At 46.4% G+C, this 19,857-nt stretch overlaps 1 protein-coding gene across 1 annotated transcript; it reads left to right on the top strand.

Moving 5' to 3' along the window:
- The first annotated feature begins 646 nt into the window (after nucleotides 1–646).
- MBD3 (methyl-CpG binding domain protein 3) lies at nucleotides 647–17,673 on the top strand. The gene is made up of 8 exons (XM_035569677.2): nucleotides 647–821; nucleotides 2,050–2,172; nucleotides 7,330–7,489; nucleotides 9,115–9,252; nucleotides 11,592–11,682; nucleotides 12,157–12,334; nucleotides 13,548–13,745; nucleotides 15,366–17,673. The coding sequence occupies exons 1-7, from the start codon at nucleotides 808–810 to the stop codon at nucleotides 13,738–13,740; spliced, it is 897 nt and encodes a 298-aa protein (XP_035425570.1). The 5' UTR covers nucleotides 647–807; the 3' UTR covers nucleotides 13,741–13,745; nucleotides 15,366–17,673.
- Nucleotides 17,674–19,857: the final 2,184 nt, after the last annotated feature.

The following is a 19,857-nucleotide window of genomic DNA, read 5'->3' as shown; positions in this document are numbered from 1 at the left end:
TGGGAGGCTCGGGGAAGGTCTCCGTGGAGGTGGGGGTCTCTGGGAAGCTCGGGGGGGGGGGGCATGTGGAGCTTGGGGGGGTCTCCGTGGAGCCTGGGGGGGTCGCTGTGGAGCTCGTGGGGGGTCCATAGGGAGGTGGAGGGGTGGGCATGGACGGCCGGGGGGGTCTCTGTGAAGCTAAGGGGGGGCCCATGGGGAGCCGGGGGGGGGTCTTTGTGGAGGTGGGGGGGCGTCCATGTGGAGCCAGGGGCGTCTCTATGGAGCCGGGGGGGTCCATGTGGAGGCGGAGGGCTGGGTACGGGCGGCCGGGGGGGTCTCCGGGGAGCCTGGGAGGGGGGTTCTCGTGGGGGGGGTGTCTCTGTGGCGTCGCTGCGGGGCTCCGGAGCGGCTCCACGCGGAAGCTGAGGCGGGGGGTCGCTGGGCGGACCCCGGGGGGGGCTCTGAGGGGACGGGGGGGGCTCCGTGAGGGCCATCCCTCCCGCCCCCCGGTTGGGACTATATCCAGCGGCGTGCCCGGGCGGAGGGATCCGGCCGCCCCCGGCCCTGGCGGGAGGCGGAGCGCGGGGAGCGGTGGCGGCGGCGGCGGCGGCGGCGGCGGCGGGGGAAGGGGCGGGAGCGGAACCGCGGGGGCGGGCGGAGCGGCGCGGAGCGGAGCGGCCGGGCCCGGAGCGGAGCCGAGCGGAGCCGCGGCGTGGCCGAGGGGAGGCCGCGCTCGGTGGCCCGGCGGGGGGCGGCAGCGGGAGGCAGGAGCCGGGGGAGGCCCCGCTGGGGCCCGGGAGGCGGCGACCGGAGGCCGCGGCGGCAGAGATGGAGCGGAAGAGGTGGGAGCGGGGGGCGGCCGGCGGCGATACCGGGGCCGGGGGGGCGCTGCCGGGACCCGGGGGTGAAGGGCCCCGGGGTTACGGGCCCCGCTCCCGGGAGGACCCGGGGTGGTGGTGGCGGGGCTGGGCTGGGCTCGGCCACCGGGGGCCCCCCGAAGGGGCTGCAGGCCCCCCCCGGCTGGGAGCCGAGCCCCCCGGGGTCCCCCCGGCTTTCTGTGCCTGCCCAGTGCTGCTCGGCTCCCCCAGGCGGGTGTCAGCGGGACCGGGGGTGTCGGCAGGATTAGGGGTGTCAGTGGGATTGGGGGTGTCAGTGGGGTTGGCAGCCCCGCTCGGAGCCCTTCCCGCTTCGTTTTCCCTATGAGGAATTTGGGGCAGGGGGCAGAAGGCAGCGTTGGGCTGCCTGCGGCGATGGCTGCGGGTGGGCGTCGGGGCAGGGGGCTCGGTGCGGGGCGTGCCAACCCGAGCACGTCGCTCCCGGGGCGGCGTATGGCCGGGAGCCGCTCGCTCTGCCCGAGGGACGTGGAGTCGTGCGTGCCGTGGGGCTGCGGGTGGCTGCATGGATCCCTCCCGCATCCCTGCGAGGCGGCTGCAGCGCACCCGGGAGCTGCCCGCTGCCTGGAGGCGGTGTGCGAAGCTTGGGTCCGTGGGGAGCTGTGGGAGCGTAGCCCAAGCTCACCTGGCGTCCTTACCTGGCCTTTCTAATCGGTGAAACGCGTGCTGTCAGCTTCTGCACATGTGGAGTTTCATCTTGGAAATCAAATTGCGATTGCGAGGGTAGCATGCGGCGCTGAGCTGTAAGCAAACAGGCAAACAGCCGCTGCCGAGAGCCTGAAGCTGAAGTGCCAGCCTCTGAGCCGCAGCTCCCAGCCTGCGGGGAGACGAAAGGGCCACCTGTAGCAGCTGGAGGAGCGCAGCTGACAGCCCGAAAGATCCCTGGTTTTCCAAGGACTTTATTTGTAAAGTTGCGGTCTCAGAGCCACATTTAAAAAAAGAGGGGGGGGGGGAGAAGATAAGTAGCATATTTTTATTTCCAAGGTATAATGGATTTTCCCTTTATATCAATTTGGACAGAGATCAAAGGTATAACACGGCCCTGCTGCACTAATTTTTGGTTACTGTTGCATTTTGCATTACCTCAGAGTGGAAAATATGTGAGTGGCAATTTATTAATACCTCTGCTATTTCTGCCTGTTGTTTACCTGGCTGATTTTTTTTTTTTTTTGCCCAGCTGCTCTGAGCATACAGATGCAGTAAGCGTGGATAACTGCGTGCACGGTTTCACGTCAGATTTAACTGGAAACAAGCGCTCTCGTGTGCGATCGCCAGCCTTGGGAATTAACACCAGTCCGAGGTGAGCAGCGGCGGGGCGGCAGTTACTGCTTTCCTGAAGCCTCCTTTAGGGCTGCTGTGCTGTATGTTTGGAGATTTCCTTCTGTAGCCCTAAATGCTAGCAGCAAATGCTTTCCACATGAAAGTTTGCCTTCTGTCGAATGTGAAGTCTGCTTTGGGAGGTGAATGCATCTCGCGGGCTGAGCGTGCTCCGTGCAATGTGAGTGACCAGCAGTGTCCTGCTGGCAGTGCCCTCCTCGAGGTGTAGTCCACGAGCAGGCTGTTAGGAACAGTCCTCCAACCTCGTACTTACCAGCTGCTGACGGTGCAGAAGTGTTTTACCTTTTTAGTTTTTTGTGTTCCTTCGTCTGTGATGTGAGAGCTGGGAGAGCCCAGGGGGCGTCTGGCCGATGCTGTGGGGCTCGTGGGTCACGTTTGGAGTGAGCAGGAGAGGTGCAGGGACGGAGGGTTTGCTCTGGCGTCGGGAAGGGGAGCACGTCAGGAGCTGTGTGAGGCAGCCAAGGTTCTCAAAGAGGGTTTGCTGCAAGGGCTCTCTTCAGGCTCCGTGTCCCCACCTGGGGAAAGGAGGGTTGCTGGCTGCTTTGTGTGGCTTCTCTTTGCGCTGTTTTCTGTTGCAGGTTTGATGGCAAAGTGTCTTGAGAAGTTTGGGCTTGTTGTTTGTCTCTGCTTCAGGAAGCTGTTGGCATGTCTGCTCTGGAAAAAACTTAAGTCTCTTAGGTGAAGCTTATATTGTTGTGAATTTGTTACCTTCGCAGCACCTCAGTAAAAAGTTCAAGAAAATGTTCGTAATGTCCCCCTGCAAAGAATTACCCCCCCAAAGCTGCGGAGGAGGATGCTTCTCCTGAGAGCACGCTTTGCTCATTCTCAGTTCCTCAGCTTTATCCCAAGCTCCCCCAGCAAAGCTGCCCCGGTGTGGGAGGTGAGGTGAGCCTTAGGGAGACGGCTCTCTGCGTCGGGGCCGTTCCTCCGCCACGGGACGGTGGTGGGGTGCCGAAGGACAGCGCGGGGCAGGCAGAGCGGAGGTTACGGGGAGATGCCGATGAGGTGCGAGGACGAGAGATGGGTTACGGTGGTGGCAGGCTGCAGCACTTGCCTGCCCTTGCACCGATGCTGTGTTGGTGCTGTCCTGCTCCAGGACCTGCTTTGTTGAGGTCAGCACCGAGGCAGATTGAGGGCTCGGTACAGATCCCACTGCCACGAATAACATGCAGGTGCTGGGGGAGTGGGGGGCAGCGCGCAGGAGGTGCCCCCACGGGGAGCCGCGCGCCCTCGGGTGCGTGCCGAGGTCCCCGGGGTGGGCTGGGAGGAGCCATGCGGGCGGCGCAGGAGGCAGCAGGGTTTGAGCAGGGGAGGAAACACATTGTGCGCTACACCCTTCGCCCCGTGCCGGGAACGAGGCTCTAAGCACACGCTTCTCATCGTTCGTTTCCCCTCGGTTCCGGCCGTCTCCATTTCGCTAAAAGGCAGACAACATCTGGGGTGGGTTGGTGGTGGTTTTTTTTGTTGTTGTTGTTGTTGTTTTTTGTCTTTTGTCCCTTGCTCTCCAAGTTGTGCGGATCTGGCGTGCGCTAAATGGGGAGAGCGGAGGGGAGGAGACTTCTTGAGCGCGGCAGGAGGAGGGGAGCAGCCGGGGCTGGCGGCCGCTGCCTGGGCGCGGGAGGCGAGGAGACAAAGGCAGAGCCGCGCGGGGAGAGCGGGCACCTGGCGGCGGCTCGCCCTGAATAGGCTGCCTGCGTTCGGCCCCGTCAGCGCCCCAAAAGCCCCTGCGTGATGAAAGAGGGCTTCTTGGGCTCGCCAACACCGCCCCACGTTTCTGTCCGGCTCTTTTTGTTGGTGCTGGGCAGATAATGGGCTGTGACGGGCAGGCAGGGGAATCCCTCACAGCTTTGCAGCTGCCCTGCTTGTGGCGGGGTGAAGCGTGGCAGGCGGTAGGTAATTCAGTACCAGCGCCTGCAGTACCATCTGGAAGAGGTCGATTTCTGCGATTTTTGTGTCGCAGTTTCCTTCTGGGCCTCTTCAGACTCTCTGTATCAAAAAAAAAATAAAAAATGAATGTAGAGCAAAGCTCTGGAGCAGAAAGAGAAATTCCCTATTCTGTGGTTCAAGAGGCACACCAGCTTTCCAGTTATGCTCGGGTTCCCCAACCGCTGCTCCACCGCAAAGCAAAACTTGCTCGTGCTTTGTAGGGGGGCTCTGGGGGGCTGCTGCTCGGATTTGGGCTTGCTGGGAGCCTGTAGCTCACCAGCAGCCGTGCCCCACCGAGCATGGTCTGGCTGCAGCTGCCCACTCGCGCTGCGTTTACCCCGTGAGTTCGCTGCTGGCTTTCTGCAGGAGCTTTGTTCCCTCTCTGCCATTGCTCCAGGACGGCTCAGGACTGAGCTGCCTTTCTCAGTTTGTAATCAGAATAAAAGTTTGCTGCCTTTGCACTTCAGTGCTTTTGTTTTGGGCTGAGCATCCCGAGGAAGGGACAGGACTCTGAGCCATTTCAGATTTTTTTTAGTTGTAAGTTGACTTCGAGCAGCTTTTCAGATCCCTTGCAGAGCTACCAGGACGCGTACCGAACAAAAAGCTGAGGGGCTGCAGCACGCTGCCTCTGAGTGTACCTGGCTCTGCTGTTGTGGAAGTCCCCGCACTGTAAGTGACAGAACAAGGCACTTGCCACCTCAGCACCATCCAGCGTAGCATATTATTTTCAAAATTCCCTCTGGTGGGTTTCTGTTAAGATGCTAAGCCATAAATTGGAGCTGCAGATCTTGGAAGAGGCAGTGTCAAGTTTTCCCTTTTGACTTCACCAACAGTAGCAATGGCCCTGTCCTAACAGAGTTAGGGTACTGGAGTTGGGTATTCCTCTTTTGGGGTCAAGGCATGCAACTCCCTCTGTATTTTCAAGCACTGTTTTCGGATTTGGTGTCTGGTCCCAGTCTGTTCCTGTCAGCTTACGCCTGCCCTTATACCATCTTCAGGCCTGAGTCTTTGGGCAGCTCCGTAGTGTGCTGGTCCTGCTGAAGAACGGCCGGTGATAAAGTGCTTCCTCGTCTTCTCCCTGCTCTCTACAGATGACGATTCTCCCTGTCTGGATACCTGTGCATGTGTGCGAGCAGCACGTGGGGCAGGATAAGTGGCATGGGGCAGCCAGGGCCAGGAGCTTCCCAGGCAGGTGCTGCCATGTGCATCGTCTGTCCTTTGAGACTTCTCCAGATAACATTTTTAGTATAATTCATACTGTCTTTGTCTCACCGTTGTTTTTTTTTTTTTTTTTGAGAGAATTTTTAATGCTTTGGTTCCTTTTGGCTTTCTGCTTTTCTCTTTCTCTTTTTTTTAATCTCATTTTTTTCCAGTAGAGAGTCTAAGACTTGGACTAATTGACTTGCCACTGCTAGTCACCGCCACGGGACTAGAAATTCCATGCTCGCACTGTTTTTTTCAGACTTTACTCCTATAAAGGTTTCAAAGAAGCAGATAATGTGGTGAAAAAAGGCTTTTTCCTTTGAGCTACCCTGAAAGAAGACCCTAGAGAGGTTGTTAGTATCTTCCCTCAGCAACACTGGTAGAGTGGGGTCTGCGTTGCTGGACTAGTTAGTAATGCTGCTTTCCTCAGCCTCTGACAGCTTTATTATTTCAAGTTATTCTTAGCCTTCCAGTAGAAGTCTCGAAACAAGGAGCTTGTGGTTCTGGCTTCAGGAGTATCAGCAGGTGGCTTGATCACAGGTCTGTCTCCAGGAGGCATTGGAACCTCGTCGGCATTAATTCATCTCCAGCAGGTTTGAGTCATGCTGGTTTCATGTCCCTCCTCCATAGAAAATCGGGGTCTCTAACACGTAGGTGCTGCTTCGAGCCACCTGAAGTTCAGTGCTTGGATATTTGGAAGTCGCTCTGAATTTCCAAACTCATGGATGCCACCACGTTGTGTGGGGGCAGGCTGCGCCTGACATCTGCCTGGATGTGACCTCGCGTTTCCTAAAGAGATCGCCGGTAGATCGAGAGCAGAGTGTGTTTGTAAGGTGGTGAGGAGATAATCCTGCTTCCCTGTGACGTGGCTGAAAACACGTTCTAACGCTAACTGCCTTGTAGTGGAAGAAAATAGATAAATGGGGAGGGGGAGGATGCGGCTGGCATCTCTTGGTCTTAAAATGTCTTTCACCTAGCTAACCTGTGCTTAGCGCAATGCGAAGTGGGCTTTTACCAGACTGGCACTGAGGCTGAATGTGCAGGTTGCCTGCTTGATAGGTAGTGGTGTCCTCTGCTTGCCAAAAAATGGAGTACTTGACGTGTTAAAGATGCAAAATAACAGAAATGAGAGAAATTAAGAGCATAAAGTGGCATTGTGATGCTAAACGAGAACGCAAAGAATTATTTTGTGCTCAGTGTCTGTGTAGGTCTGACACTGCAGTCGCAGTGCATTGACTTATTTTTGCTTTGTGCATGAAATACAAAAGGGTTCAATTAGTGCTATTTGTAGTAATGCAAAAGGCTGAGTTTTTATTAAAATAAAACAGGAGTTGGAGTAATTTGCGTGTGCTTGCCAGATTGTAGTCTTTCATGGAAAATAAGGTGTTTAAAAAGAATCTCTTCTGCTTTGCCATTAATTGAAACTTTTGTAAGGTTTTGGCCTTTATTCTTGCATTAATTAAGCTTTGTAATTCTTTACTTTGCACCTTGTCAGCAGTTAATTTCTGTCCTCCCTGAGTACTTGATACTGCGCAATCCTGAAGTAGCGTGCTCCAAATGCTACCAAAGACTTGTAATCCAACCCAAACGTGCAGCTCGAGGGGGAGGCAGGAGCCCGAGCAGAGTTTATGGTGCCGGTCAGACACTGCTCCTGTGAGAAGAAATTATCCTTGAAGACTTATTATTTGAGACAATTGAGCACTAAGTACTTCTGCGTCATTGTCTTCCATTTCAGTTATGGTGTGAACTACACCCTGTTAATTTATACCTGGTCTGAGTTTTGCTCTTTACGTACAAAAACACTCCAAGTCCTGCAGTTAGTCTGTCTCTTGCACGGGGAGCTGACGTGAACGCAGCAATATCCATCTTGTGTTGAGTGTGAGCTTCTCTTCTGGAAGTTCGTGAAGGAAATAAAACTTGTCACAAACACTGGTATTGAAGTCCAGAGGGTTTTAATTCCCCTCCTTGTTTCTTTTCTACGGTTTTTCAGCCCAAGCGGTAAAAAGTTCCGAAGCAAGCCCCAGCTGGCTCGCTACCTGGGGAGCTCCATGGACCTCAGCACTTTCGACTTCCGCACAGGAAAGATGTTGATGAGTAAAATGAACAAGAACAGACAGAGGATGCGCTACGACTGTTCTAACCAAGCCAAAGTAAGAGTAAGATGCAGTGGAAGCTATCTGCCTGTCCACCTGCTGTGCTGGCCAGGCTGCTTCTCAGAACAGTATGTGGGATAACACGAATAGCAAGCGTTTTGTAATGAATGGGGGAAGCTGGAGACGTATGGGATATTATCTCTGTTGTAGGGTGTTGGACAGATAACTGCAGTTCGCTGATTCTTCCACAGTCCTGATACATGGAGAAACTTGCAGCCAGAAGGGCTGGAGGCAGGGCTGGCCTCCTCCTCTCTTCTACTTCCAGGGCTGGTGGTGGCCGCATCTGGCACCGTCTCCTCCAGAGCCCTGAGCCTGCAGCGTGCTGCTGGCACGGCGAGGTGGTGCAGCTGGCCATGGTGCCTCTGCTTCAGAACTGATCCGAGGACATGGCTTGGGCGAAAAGATGAAGGGATAAGAGGACAGCAAGGCCTGTCTGCAGAGCAAAATAGGGAGTCTGTGTTTGGCACCCAGTAGCTTTGATTATTATCGTTAAGTAAAAATGGTGGTTACAGTGGTATACTGTCAGTCTGGATAAATTGGCTCATGTCCTCTTCATCAGATGCCAAAATGCTTTTCAGAAGCCAAAAGCTGTGTCTCTGCACCTAAATATTAAATACGGAAAATAGCATAATGCTTATTTTCTAATTATGTCAACTGGTAAAGAATCAAGAACAGTACTCTGGTCTAAGTGAGAGGAAGATTTATGTGCAGCACTAGGTGCTGTAGTGATGCTTTAAAAGAAAAATGCCTTGCCTCAGTGAGACCAGTAGCTAACACCCCTCTTAGGCTAAAAATTCTGCCCAAACCTTTCAAGAAATGTATAAATAGTTATCATTATCTTACGAATGGATTAGCGCACAAGATGATTCAGGGTGGTATTTGTCTTGAATAGTTTTCTACATCTCATGAATAAATATGTTAAGCAGATACTGTGTCTGCATCCTTGAGAACAAAGTATGTCCTACAGCCATTTCAAGATTAGCACAGTAGATCTCAGGAATGAGGAACGTGCATCCTGTTTTCCAAGCAGTGTAAGATATAGTCATGTTGTGAACGCTTGGTAGTTATCAGGCCCGTTAAAAACTGAATTTTATGAAGAACTGAAGGTAAAAAAGTGATCAAGATTCCAGCTGCACTGTTTTATTTGTTGGCATCCACAACTGAATTTCAGCAGAAAGTGTTAGAATGGCTTCTGGATTCGCAAACTGGTCTCTAAATCCTGCACAATAAACTTTTTATTTATTACAAACACTGTGTCAAAACCTTCGGGGTTAGTGGTTCAAAGGTGGCTTGTCATCTTAAAATGTAAATTCACTGTTCTGACTCCTGACTTCTGTCAAAATTGGAATAAAACCAACGTGTATAAACTAGAATGAGAGGTGGCTAGTATCTAAAGTAGAAAGTGAGAGTGAAAAACTTGGTTACATTTTGAAGTTCTTCAGCAAGATTTGAAGATGGTTTTGCATTTTTAACAGTCCCACTGATACAGCTTAAGATCAGGCAAGTTTTCAAGTCCATAACGTCTCTCTTGCCCACAGCGCATCTTTATAGCTGTAGTAGCATTTTGGTAAATTGAAAATGTTTTATGGGATTTTCCCTTCCTTTTGTTTTGAAATTTGTAGGGCAAGCCTGATTTGAATACAGCGTTGCCTGTCAGACAGACAGCCTCCATATTCAAACAGCCTGTCACAAAGATCACAAACCATCCCAGCAATAAGGTGAAGAGCGATCCTCAGAAAGCTGTGGACCAACCCCGGCAGGTAAGGCTTGGAGCTTAGAAACTACTTTTCCAGAGCTAGGAAACTTTTGGTTCTGCTGCTGAGAAGGTCCCAAAATAAAACACTTTCATTTTTTAACACTGAAAAAATGTCCATGGCAATTTGAGATTTCAGAAACAATAGCTTATAGTGCTTCCAGCTTTTAAAATCAGAGCAAAAAACATTTCTACTGTACAGCTAATATGCTGTCTGCAGTGTTTTATAACTAGACTCCAACCTTTGTGAAGGTCACAATTCTATTTTAGTTAAAAACTTCTTTAAGACCTATCTACAAATGTAGACAGAAGTCATAAACAATTTAGAGGAAATTTACATTGTAATCATTATAAAATGTTCCAAGTGTGTTAGAACTCTGTTTTTCAAGAAATCCCTGTTTCGTGTGCAGACTACAGCGTGGTGCTTGTGATGTGCTGCAAGGGCTTGTACCCCCTGCATGGGCCTTTTTTTAGATGGATATATCATTAGTAGTTAACTCTGCCTGTATGAGTATGGTTAGAAATTCCCTTGGAACGTCATTAATGTAAAGTTGTTGTTTTTCTTCTCACACTGTATATTTTCAAACGAGAGAACACACCAGAAGTAAACCTTTCAGCTTAATTTCATCTCGTGAAAGATGCAAAAAGTGTGCTTAGGGCAAATCTAACTTTGAGGCTGGGCATTGGTTCAAATGAGGCTTACGTGTTCAAAGCAGCCTTTGGAAGGCGTTCTCCTTTCATTAGTGTTAGGTAGAGCTGACAGCCTGTTGCCTCCACAGAGCTCACACCAGGGATTCTGTGAATCCTTTCCTGTGGCGCATCTGTCTTTATACCTTTTGGAAACTAGATGTTCAGCTTCATTAGTCTGTTCAGGCACTGTCAATGGTGTCAATTACTGGTATACCTTAAACTCTGGCAGGTCTGGTGGAATTAAAATGCATCATTTGAAGAGGAAAGTGATTTACCTTATAAAATAACCTCTTGTGCTGAAAGCTTTTTATGCAAACTTAAGAACTTACCTTTCTGAAGTGTGATTTGGAATCTATTTGAAATGGAGTGGCTTTTCATTTATTCATTTATTTATTTTAAACAAGGCTCGTGGGCTTTTAGCATCGTTTCCTAAAGAGGTAGGGCACGTGTGTTTGTAGTGTTGTTGCTCCTCCTATAAACTCCTTGGCTAGGTAGGACAATAAGACACTAAAAGTAAGAAGTTGATGTGCAAAAAAACCTGAGCTGAATAGAGATTTGTGTCCTCTTGAGGGAGAGATTGTTATGTGAATGCAGTCATTAGACAGCAGAGATCAGCCCCAGTGCAGAGACATAAGCCAGCCTCTGTAGTTTCCTACTCACATTACTACTTGTTGCAGTGCAGCTTTGTAGACTCAGCCTGGGTTTTCCTTACTTATTTTACCAGAATATAGTATAGTGAAACCTCTGGTCAATTGACTCCAGATGTTTCCTCAAAATTCTGAAGCACTACGAAGTCCCTTCATGTGCTGGCTTAATATGTACCTATTTGAAAGTCATAGGCTAACGAACATCCAGCCTATGTGTTTTGGCTTTGACTGTCCTCCTTCCTCTTTGTAGGAGCTCGTAATTGGAAAAGTAGTGTGGGTTCAGTTACACTCAGATTTTGACAGGTGTGAAAAGGGGATATGTCTGGACTGTATAGGGTAAAATCTTCTATTTTTCAAAGCCTCAATAAAATCGCTTTGTTGTAAGAAAAAATATACTCCAGCTATGCATTGATCATCCCTATACATGTAGATTGAGCATTGAAAGTTTATCTAGTTGTAGTATCTGACTTCCCACCAAACCATGGGTTCACTTGTGTGAAGGAGGAGAACCCGTAATTCAAAATTCTTCGAAGGTCTAGAGGTGCTCCTTCCCATGAGAAACTCCTAGAGAGGAATAAAACAATGCCTGACCTCGTAAAGAGCTTGGACGAGTTCTGCATTCCTTAACTTCAGTTCTGTGGCATATGGGAGGCAGCAAAAGAGGAACAGTAGTGTAAAAAAAAACAAAAACAAAAACAAAAAAAACAGCTGTCCCATACTGTGTGCACTCGGATGAAAGCAAGCAAGCATTGCCTTGCCGTTCCAGTTCAGAAGCAGTGAGTACCAGTCCCTGGAGGAAAGGAAAGTCTTTTTCCAGATAGTAAATCAGGACAGAGATGTGAGCTTGGTAATGAGGATTGCTCCCCGCCTTCAGAGCTCTTCTGCAGTAAATCCAATATAGAACTGTCTGCAGCAGCGTCCTTCGCTTTCTGCTTGTAAGCAGGTGTTTTGTGCGGTTGTCGATTCCATTTCCCTGCTTTGTACCAATAAACACTTTCTTTGATGTCAGCTCTTCTGGGAGAAGAAATTAAGTGGACTGAATGCTTTTGACATTGCGGAGGAGCTGGTGAAAACAATGGACCTTCCAAAAGGTTTACAAGGTAATCAGAGTCTGCCCTCAACTCCAGGGGTGGCGTTTTGATCCCAGTCAGTGGTGATCTGAAGGTATTGTGTCAACCTCCTTGTGCTCCTCGGTGCTGTGGACCGCTCCCGCTTCAGCAGGAGCCCTTAGTACTCCTCAGGCGCCCTCCGTCCTCAGGGGATGCTGAAACATAATGGGAGGAAGTGGCAAAGGTTCTTGGCTTTGTTGGTTTGTTTTCCAGAAGCAGTGCCTGTTTAAAGAGCTTCCATTCCCAGGTTGTTTTTTATGTAACATAATGAGGAATTGATCTAGGTTTAAACAACCTTGGGAGCCCAGGTGCTGTTAGAAGTGTTGAGGTCTGAGATTTATGTTGTGTTGACTTTCTAAATGAGAGCACGTGCTTTGCCATTAAATCTGAAATTATTGCTGTTGTCTTGATGTGCCAGTTGTTGTTGCGTGCCATGCTGATTGTTGCTTTTCCTCTGGCTTGCAGGGGTTGGACCTGGTTGCACTGACGAAACCCTTCTCTCTGCTATCGCTAGTGCTCTGCACACTAGCACTATGCCCATCACCGGCCAGCTGTCTGCAGCGGTTGAGAAGAATCCTGGAGTTTGGCTAAACACTTCACAGCCGCTTTGCAAAGCATTTATGGTGACAGATGAAGATATTAGGTATTACCTAGAAATAGCAGATACTGTCTTGGAACATGTTTTCTTGCGGTAAAACAGCACCACGTTTTTTCACTGGCGAGTTGAAATGTTTGATAGAGCACTAGGGCTTGCTGAGTTAATTTGAATGTGTCTTTATTAGAAGAGTAGAAAGAGTTGTTACACAAAGCAGCTCTCTTAAGTACAGGGATGTGCTTAAAGCACATTATTTTTTATTTTAACCCATGCTCGCTTACTCGGAGGTTTCAGGTTCATATTTGTTCTTCGTGTCAGTATGTCTCCTGTTACTGAAAAGGGGTATCTGAATTTGAGTATCCTTGACTAAGGCAACTCTTAAGCAAAGAAGGGATTGGAGAAATGCTAAATAATGAGACTTACGCCATCTTACTCCTTTGTGACAGCCCAAGATCAAATGAAAGCATTAACCACTGCTGTTGTAGCAAATAAGGATGCAATTTATGTAGGTATAGCTTGCTTTCAGTGAATCAAAATTGGTCAAATTCAGCTTTAAGCACTTGATAATGTCCTTGGTATATTCCATTCTCAACCTGAAATCACGCTACTTCACATTCATTAACAGTGTACAAAGGCAGTAATTGTTTTGACTGTTCAGCTGGTAAATCTTTTTGAACTACAGGATGACTCCTTCCATGTGATTTATACATGAATGACCAGGAAAAAAGGTCTGTTTATAACTTTCTGATTTCCTGTGGTGAGATGAAATAGAAGTCCCATGAGCCACAAATTGTTGACAGCTTCTTTACATCACTGTGACTTTGAGATAAAAGAAGCTGTAAAATTTAAGATTGTTACTCAAAAGGAGAATGAGGAAAAAAATGAAATAGTCAAAAAAACTAATTTTCTCCAGTCTTGTATTTGGAAGTCTGAGCAGGGTAGGCTGACTTTTTCTTGCTTAAATTAATATTTGTGGTTTAAAGAAAGTCTTGAATCAGCTGCAAATTTCAGCCAGAATTAAAAAATTGTACAATCAGTAGTAAGGACTCACAATAAAAAGAATTGAGCAAGTGTTATAAAGTGTTTCTCAGCTTCACTTAAAGTGTAATGCCAGGCAGTTTTTTTACAGTGCAGTTCTTACTGAGGACTCTTTCAAAATTGTGCTTCTCTGCCCAGCCTCATGGATGAGCAATATAAGATTTCTTTCCCTTGAAATAGTTAGCTTTGAGAATTAATTCAAGTGTTCATTGATTTGGGGCAGGAAGCAAGAGGAGCTGGTGCAGCAGGTGCGAAAGAGGCTGGAGGAAGCCCTGATGGCTGACATGCTTGCCCACGTAGAGGAAATTGCAAGAGATGGGGAAGCTCCGTCAGAGAAAGAAGGAGGTGAGGAAGAAGGAGAAGAGGAGGAGGAGGAGGAGGAACAGGATCATGACCAGGAGATGGAGAATGTATAGTCCAGGTAGTATGACAACTTTCTTTTCTCCTTAAATTGTACCGAATAGTTCTGAAGACAGAAATGGTTTCAGAGGGAGTCCTGGCATATATCAACAAATCTTTGCTTCTTAGCACACATTTTCAAAAGCGCTCTTTTCACCAAAAAATCAGATGTTTTGAGGGGTATGATGGCTGGTGAGTTTTTATTGTCATCAAATGTTCTGGGCTTTATGTTTGTGTCGGATGGGCTAATAGCGTAACCAGAACGTGTGTATAATCACTTGAAGGATTCTGCCTTGAAAGTGGATCAGTTCCTAAATGTTCACCTGTTTTGTGATGTCATTTTTTTTCCCAGTTTATTTATTACTACCTGTGACAGGGAAGAGGATACTGTGGACAGGAAGGGCAGCTGCCATCTTACGGATTTAGTTCCCCTCCCTCCATTTTCGTCTAACTTTTGCTTTTTTAGTAAGCATTTTCTTGCAGAGTGTATTAGAGGGCACAGTAGTGGAAATTTTAAGTAACATTTTAGAAGTCAGAAAGGACAACCTGACCATCAAAAGAAGGAAGTTGCTAAAATACTTTGTGGCAGGAATTTGCAAACTGAAAGTAACAGAAGAATGTATGTACTCAAAATTTGGAAATAACTGAAAAAAGTGGTTAACACTGGTACCTGCAGGATTCCCAGAAGTGTGCCTTTACACTGTGTATCCCTTAAAACAATTATAATGGGCTTGCTTCTTGTTTTCAAGTCTCTCTCTGACTTTCACTTGTGCAGTGGACCTCTTCAAAGGTGCAACTGGATTTTTTTTTTGCTGTCTTGTAAACCAAACTAGCTCTGAATAATAAATCCTTACTGTGTAGTAACGGGGGGAGGAGGGGGAGGCAGTTTTATAAGGCCAAGCCAAGGTACACCAACTGAAGTTCCGTTAAGTGTTGCCTGTTGCGCTAGGCAGGGACAGAGCACCATCCTGTGAAGCAAAGTGTTTCCTTGCTGTGTTATTTGATGTAACCTTAGCCTGCGTGTTTCATCAGTGGAGCTCGTGCAATGAGATAAAAACAGAACTCACTGGTTTTAATTTTTGATCATTTTGAGTTTTAGCCTAAGAAAAGCAATTAGTGCTCTGTCACCAATACCCAGAGCGCTTCATTATGCAGACTCCAGTTGTGTGAGCCTGTGAGGCAAGAGTCAAGAATGTGGAGGAAGAAAGGAATCTTTAGGATGAAGAGCAGAAGAAAAGAAAACCCCCTTTGGAGGGAGTGGCAGCTGTATTTCAGTGTCAGGTAGAATGAAGAATGATTTATGTTAAGCGATCTTTCAAGCTGGAAGGTTGATTATACTGTGAAATCTGTTTGGCGTTTGGGCGATACCATCTTATATCTGGGCTCTTTATATTATTTTCCTGTTTTACCACATGACTAACAGTAGCTTTATTTGGACAGTGAATATCTTGCATTCCTTTCTACTACAAAGGTCTGGCAACAGCAAAGAACCATAACAAACTGTCTGCTGAAGGTGAAAAACGGGAGATAAAGAAATTGCTATGTTTTGCCAATGGTGCTTTATTTTTTTAAGAGCTTACTTGCTACAAAGGTGTTTAAAAGTGCCTACTAACTTACGAGGTCTTTTTTCTTTTTCTTCTAGGGAGTTCCATCTAAGAATTCCCAGTATAAACCCTATCAGCAGGGTCAGCACAACTATTTACAAAGCCAAGAGTGTCTGCAGAGTAAATTGCACCAACCATCGAACTGTACCTATGAGCATTTTGATGTACACTTCAGGAAAAGTTGAGAAGCTGATGGTTCATTAATTGCTGGGTAGTTTTGAAGATGGAACTTGACTAAACTCTACTCCCCCTCCTTTTTCTAAAGGGGTAGGGTAATCGGGAAGACAAAAGTGGGAGGGGATAAAGGAATATAAAACAGTGGGAGGGAATATACTAGGAACCAAACTTCCTGTCCTTTTTTTTTTGTGGGTCAGTGATTTTTTCAAGCTTTTCTATCAAAGTATCTTTAACAATGACCCATCAAAACCATTTTCTCTCTAATGCAAGTGAGAGAGATGCTATTTCACTCCTTGGCTACTCTGCTGTAGGCTACCTGTTTGTACCAGACTGTAGGGAGGTCATTTTATGTTGTGGATTGTCATTCCATGTGTCTATTTGGGTCAGTGAATTTCATTTTCCTCGCAAGACCACATTGGTCTTGAAAGTGTAGTCTCAGAGATGAACTACCAGTGCCTCTTCCACCTGAGGTTTTGATGAGTAGGGGAAGTTACACGTGAGGAGCTGGTCAATGGCAATCTGGTTTTTAGTGAGTTCCAACACCACACCGAATGCACTATTGTGCACATTTTAAATACAGAGTTCTGTGTATGTCCAAGCATAGCAGAACAGAGTTTTGAAGATAAATATACCCGCTCTGTGGTATATTTTGTTTTGGCTTAGGTCTGGTCAGAAGGACCTTCTCAACTCAGAATGGAAGGATGACTCATTTCTGACTGACAATGAGGAAGACTTCCTATTTTCTCTTCTGGTGCCAAGAACCCTGACCTCTGTTTCTGTGTGTGTGGAGGGAAGGGAATCCATTCCAATAGGTGTGTCTACACATCTGCTTTCATGTGCAGTAATGTTCTGACCTCTTTTAAAAACAAGAAAGGCAAAAGTTTGATTTTTCTATAATTGATATCTAAATGAATCTAAAGCTTTTTATTAAGTATTAAATCTTTCTTATTTGCATGTGCAGTGAAGTGACCAGCATTTTGTGTCCAAAAAATGAAATGATGTGAAACCTGCCTTAATGTGTTTATAAGTATTTGGCTTCACCATGGGTACCTTGATTGATTCATCAGTCTCTTCTAGTACAACTGTGAGCATATTGGGGTAACTTGTGGCTAAAAAGGGATTTATCTGGGGAGGGAGGATAGAGAGATGGGAGAAAGATGTGTGCGTAGCTTGGAGAATACGTTGACTAGGTTGCAGAAGTTATTTTAGTCTTAGGGTATCCATTGCATAATATGTGCATGGATGTCTCAGCTGAAAGTACAGTATAAAGTGGTGGATGAAATATTGTGCCACTAACCAATTGTACAAGTTGTTGGTATCCCAAAACTTGGGGAAGAAAGTAGCTCCCAGAGCCTTTATCATGTAAGAATAATTAGCAGGAACAGCAAGGGACCAGGGGAATTGCCCGGCGAGTAATAGCCTTTGGGAGTAGTTCAGTGTAGTGATCTGAATAGGTTTAAGCTCCTTGAAAAATATCCCATGCCAAAGTGACTGATGCTATATTAACTCTTTTCTTAAAGTTGTGAGAATACAAAATTCTTTGATACTGCTCATTTGGAGTACTGCAAGAAGACTGAATTGTACTTTGCTGCTGCTTTACCGGGTATTCCTTTGGGTAACTTTACCTGCTACTGCAGCCAGTGAAAATTACTTTCCTTTTTGAACAGTCTGTTACGGTTATTATTCTGTAAATCTGTCCTCTTGTAATTCATTGTGTTGAATTAAATGTTTCTCACAAAGTAGAGATTCTTCTGGTCTGCCTCAAGCCCCTGCTTGAAGTTTTTGTGCTGTGCCCCTTCCAGTTACCTCAGCAGAAAAGCTCTTGTGTTTCTGTGGTGGGCTCTGTTCTGACATTTGGATCTTGACGTTTGAGACCCAGAAGAGGAGAATGGATGAAACTTGTGGAAAGCCAGTCCCTTCTTGCTGCAGAGTCCTCTGTGTCCTCACTGAGGAAGAGGCTACCAGGATGTCCTGTGTAACGGGCGAGTTGCTGATGTGGTCATCTGAATCTCAACTCTAGCAGTTTACAACCCATCCTGGAGGGGGTTTCTTGAACATGGCCATCTTGTTCTGACACTATTTCTTTTGACTTTTTAAAAACTTTTTAAATATCTAGTGATGTCTTTACTTTTATTTTAATCAAAATAAATTTTAAACATATGTAAGTACCAGGACTCAGATGATTAAGAAGTTGATACTAGTCTTTCGATGCATTGAAGATTCATTAAGAAGAATTAATTAAGTTTAAATTGTTGCTAACTTGTGTGCCAGCTCCTTTGTTTTCATACCTCTACTTTCCTTGCTGAGCTCTCTTTTTTTTCCCCATCAGCCCTTTAAAAAGTTTGTTTTCACTCATATGGAGTTGATTGTTCAAAGTACCAAAAAGGGGCCCAGGACTCCTGTCACATCCCAAGGAATAATTTTACCTGCTTAGTGAGACAGGTAAGTGAATGAAACATTCCTTTTAAATGAGCCTGTTGTCTTTCTCATGGTGCTGCACCAACAGCTGGGTTACTTTGTCTTGCCACAGCCTACTGCCATGGACATGACCAAGGGGCACATAGTTGTCTGCCTTCGTTGAATATATCCCCAACATGGAGAAAGTAGTTGCTACTCGAGGTATAGCTTTTGAAGCAGATGATTAGTTAATAAGACATGTAGGAAAAGTAATTGAATGGAATTCAGCAAAATTTATTAACTTTTTATTATACACAGCAGTTGTTACATGTGAATGTAGTTACAGTGGTTCCATCTGAGACCAGGTTCCTCTGCTTAGAGAAGCAGTTGTGAGGATGCTTTCAAAAACGGTAATTCTTTCCATCAGTGGTAACGGCGCCTTTCTGTTGTCCTCAAAGATTACAAATGTATGTAATACGAAGCAGCAGTGGAAAATAGCCTTAGGTTTGTCCTGCGCACTGGTTGCACCAGTAATCTATTCTGGTTGGCTATTTTCTACAAAAATAATTACACCAAGCTCTGCGGGTGGTTAGTTATATTCAGCTAGTTTAATCCTTTTTGGAAATAACATATGAGCAGATTTTAATGGTCTTTGTGCATCTTCACTGGGGAGAGTAGGAACTTGTCCAATATGGTTGAAGTTTTTCATCTTTTTCTGTAGGCAGTGTAACATCGGATACGTACCATCTGCGTTCACAAAAGCTGTACTTATCCTGTGTCATGCTCAGATTTTTCTTGTTTCATCTGGAAACAGCAGCCTGCCCAGTTCTAGAGGGCACTGGCTGGAGGAGATGGGGGAAATTGGTTTGCTTGATGTTGGTAGATAGGGCAAAAACCCTCAAAACACAGTTTCACTCTGCAAAAGTGAAAGAGACTCCTGGTTGTTTAAGACTTCTGATTTTATCTTGCGCAAAGTGTGTTGGAGCTGTTCCGTTAAGATGACTCAGGTTTTTTTCTCTGCTGTGTTTTTTAAAACTAACAAAGTTAAGGGAATTTAATTCTCCCTGCTGGTTTATTACCAGTATTATTTTTACTGAATTCTAGTTGGATAAAATTTTGTGCAATCAATAAACGTAAATGAATTTGCATGGATATTGGTGCAGTTTAGATTTATCCTGCAGACCTTTTGTAGGTGGTTCTGCCCAAGAAAAAGTTAGCTTGATTCGCATCTGAAGTTGAACTTGCTGAACTGCCTGTTGAGCAAGAAAAGGGAGGAGCTGTCTTGCTTGTAACCTGAGCATGTTAGGAAGGGAAAACAGGCATGAGTGACATGGCTGGACTGTTAAAATGTAGGTATGTTAAACCCAACATATGGAGTCTTTTGTTTCAGGGCTGTGAATTATTGGTGATAGTATTAAAGCAAAAATATTTTAAATTAGAATTCACTGATAAATGCACGCTCCTGTTCTACTTCCTATGTGAAAACAGGCTTGCTGAAATGAACTTTGCAAATCAGAAACGTGTTTTCATCAGTAAAATACATCTTGGTTGCAGTGGAAGCTAAAAGTATTCACTTTGTGCAAGACAAACTGTGCTGAATGAAACCTTTTCATCGGTGCTAGTTTATCAGCTACTGGTGGAGGTAATTCAGCTTCTTTATAGCTATAGGAGACTGTCCCGTTGCTCCTTTCTATAAACTAAGAAAACGTTGAATAGGAATGTAAATGAAGGTTAAATGTATTTTGCAGCTGTCTTGTTGAAAACTAATCTTTTACAGGCTGACTGTAGCAATTGGAGGAACAGAGGGAAGAGGCAGCAGGCTGTCCTGTTAAAGTTTCCTTGGTTCAGATTAGTATTTGTGCCAATCCTGTGAAAGGCACCCAGTTGCACAACTGAGGACTGCACTCACAGATTTTTAAAAGAGTTAAAATCCACTGATGCTGCTGTACCTTCTGC

Source organism: Cygnus atratus, chromosome 26 (assembly GCF_013377495.2).
Source record: "Cygnus atratus isolate AKBS03 ecotype Queensland, Australia chromosome 26, CAtr_DNAZoo_HiC_assembly, whole genome shotgun sequence".
NCBI lineage: Eukaryota > Metazoa > Chordata > Aves > Anseriformes > Anatidae > Cygnus > Cygnus atratus.
The sequence above is the reverse complement of the archived record's forward strand: the minus strand, read 5'-3'. Positions and strand labels throughout refer to the sequence as shown.

What these genes read in the sequence shown, in the direction of transcription:
- MBD3 (XM_035569677.2), top strand. An exon ending in CTGTGGACCAACCCCGGCAG is followed by an intron (nt 9,253 to 11,591) that starts GTAAGGCTTGGA and finishes CTTTGATGTCAG; the next exon opens with CTCTTCTGGGAGAAGAAATT. An exon ending in CCTTCCAAAAGGTTTACAAG is followed by an intron (nt 11,683 to 12,156) that starts GTAATCAGAGTC and finishes TCTGGCTTGCAG; the next exon opens with GGGTTGGACCTGGTTGCACT.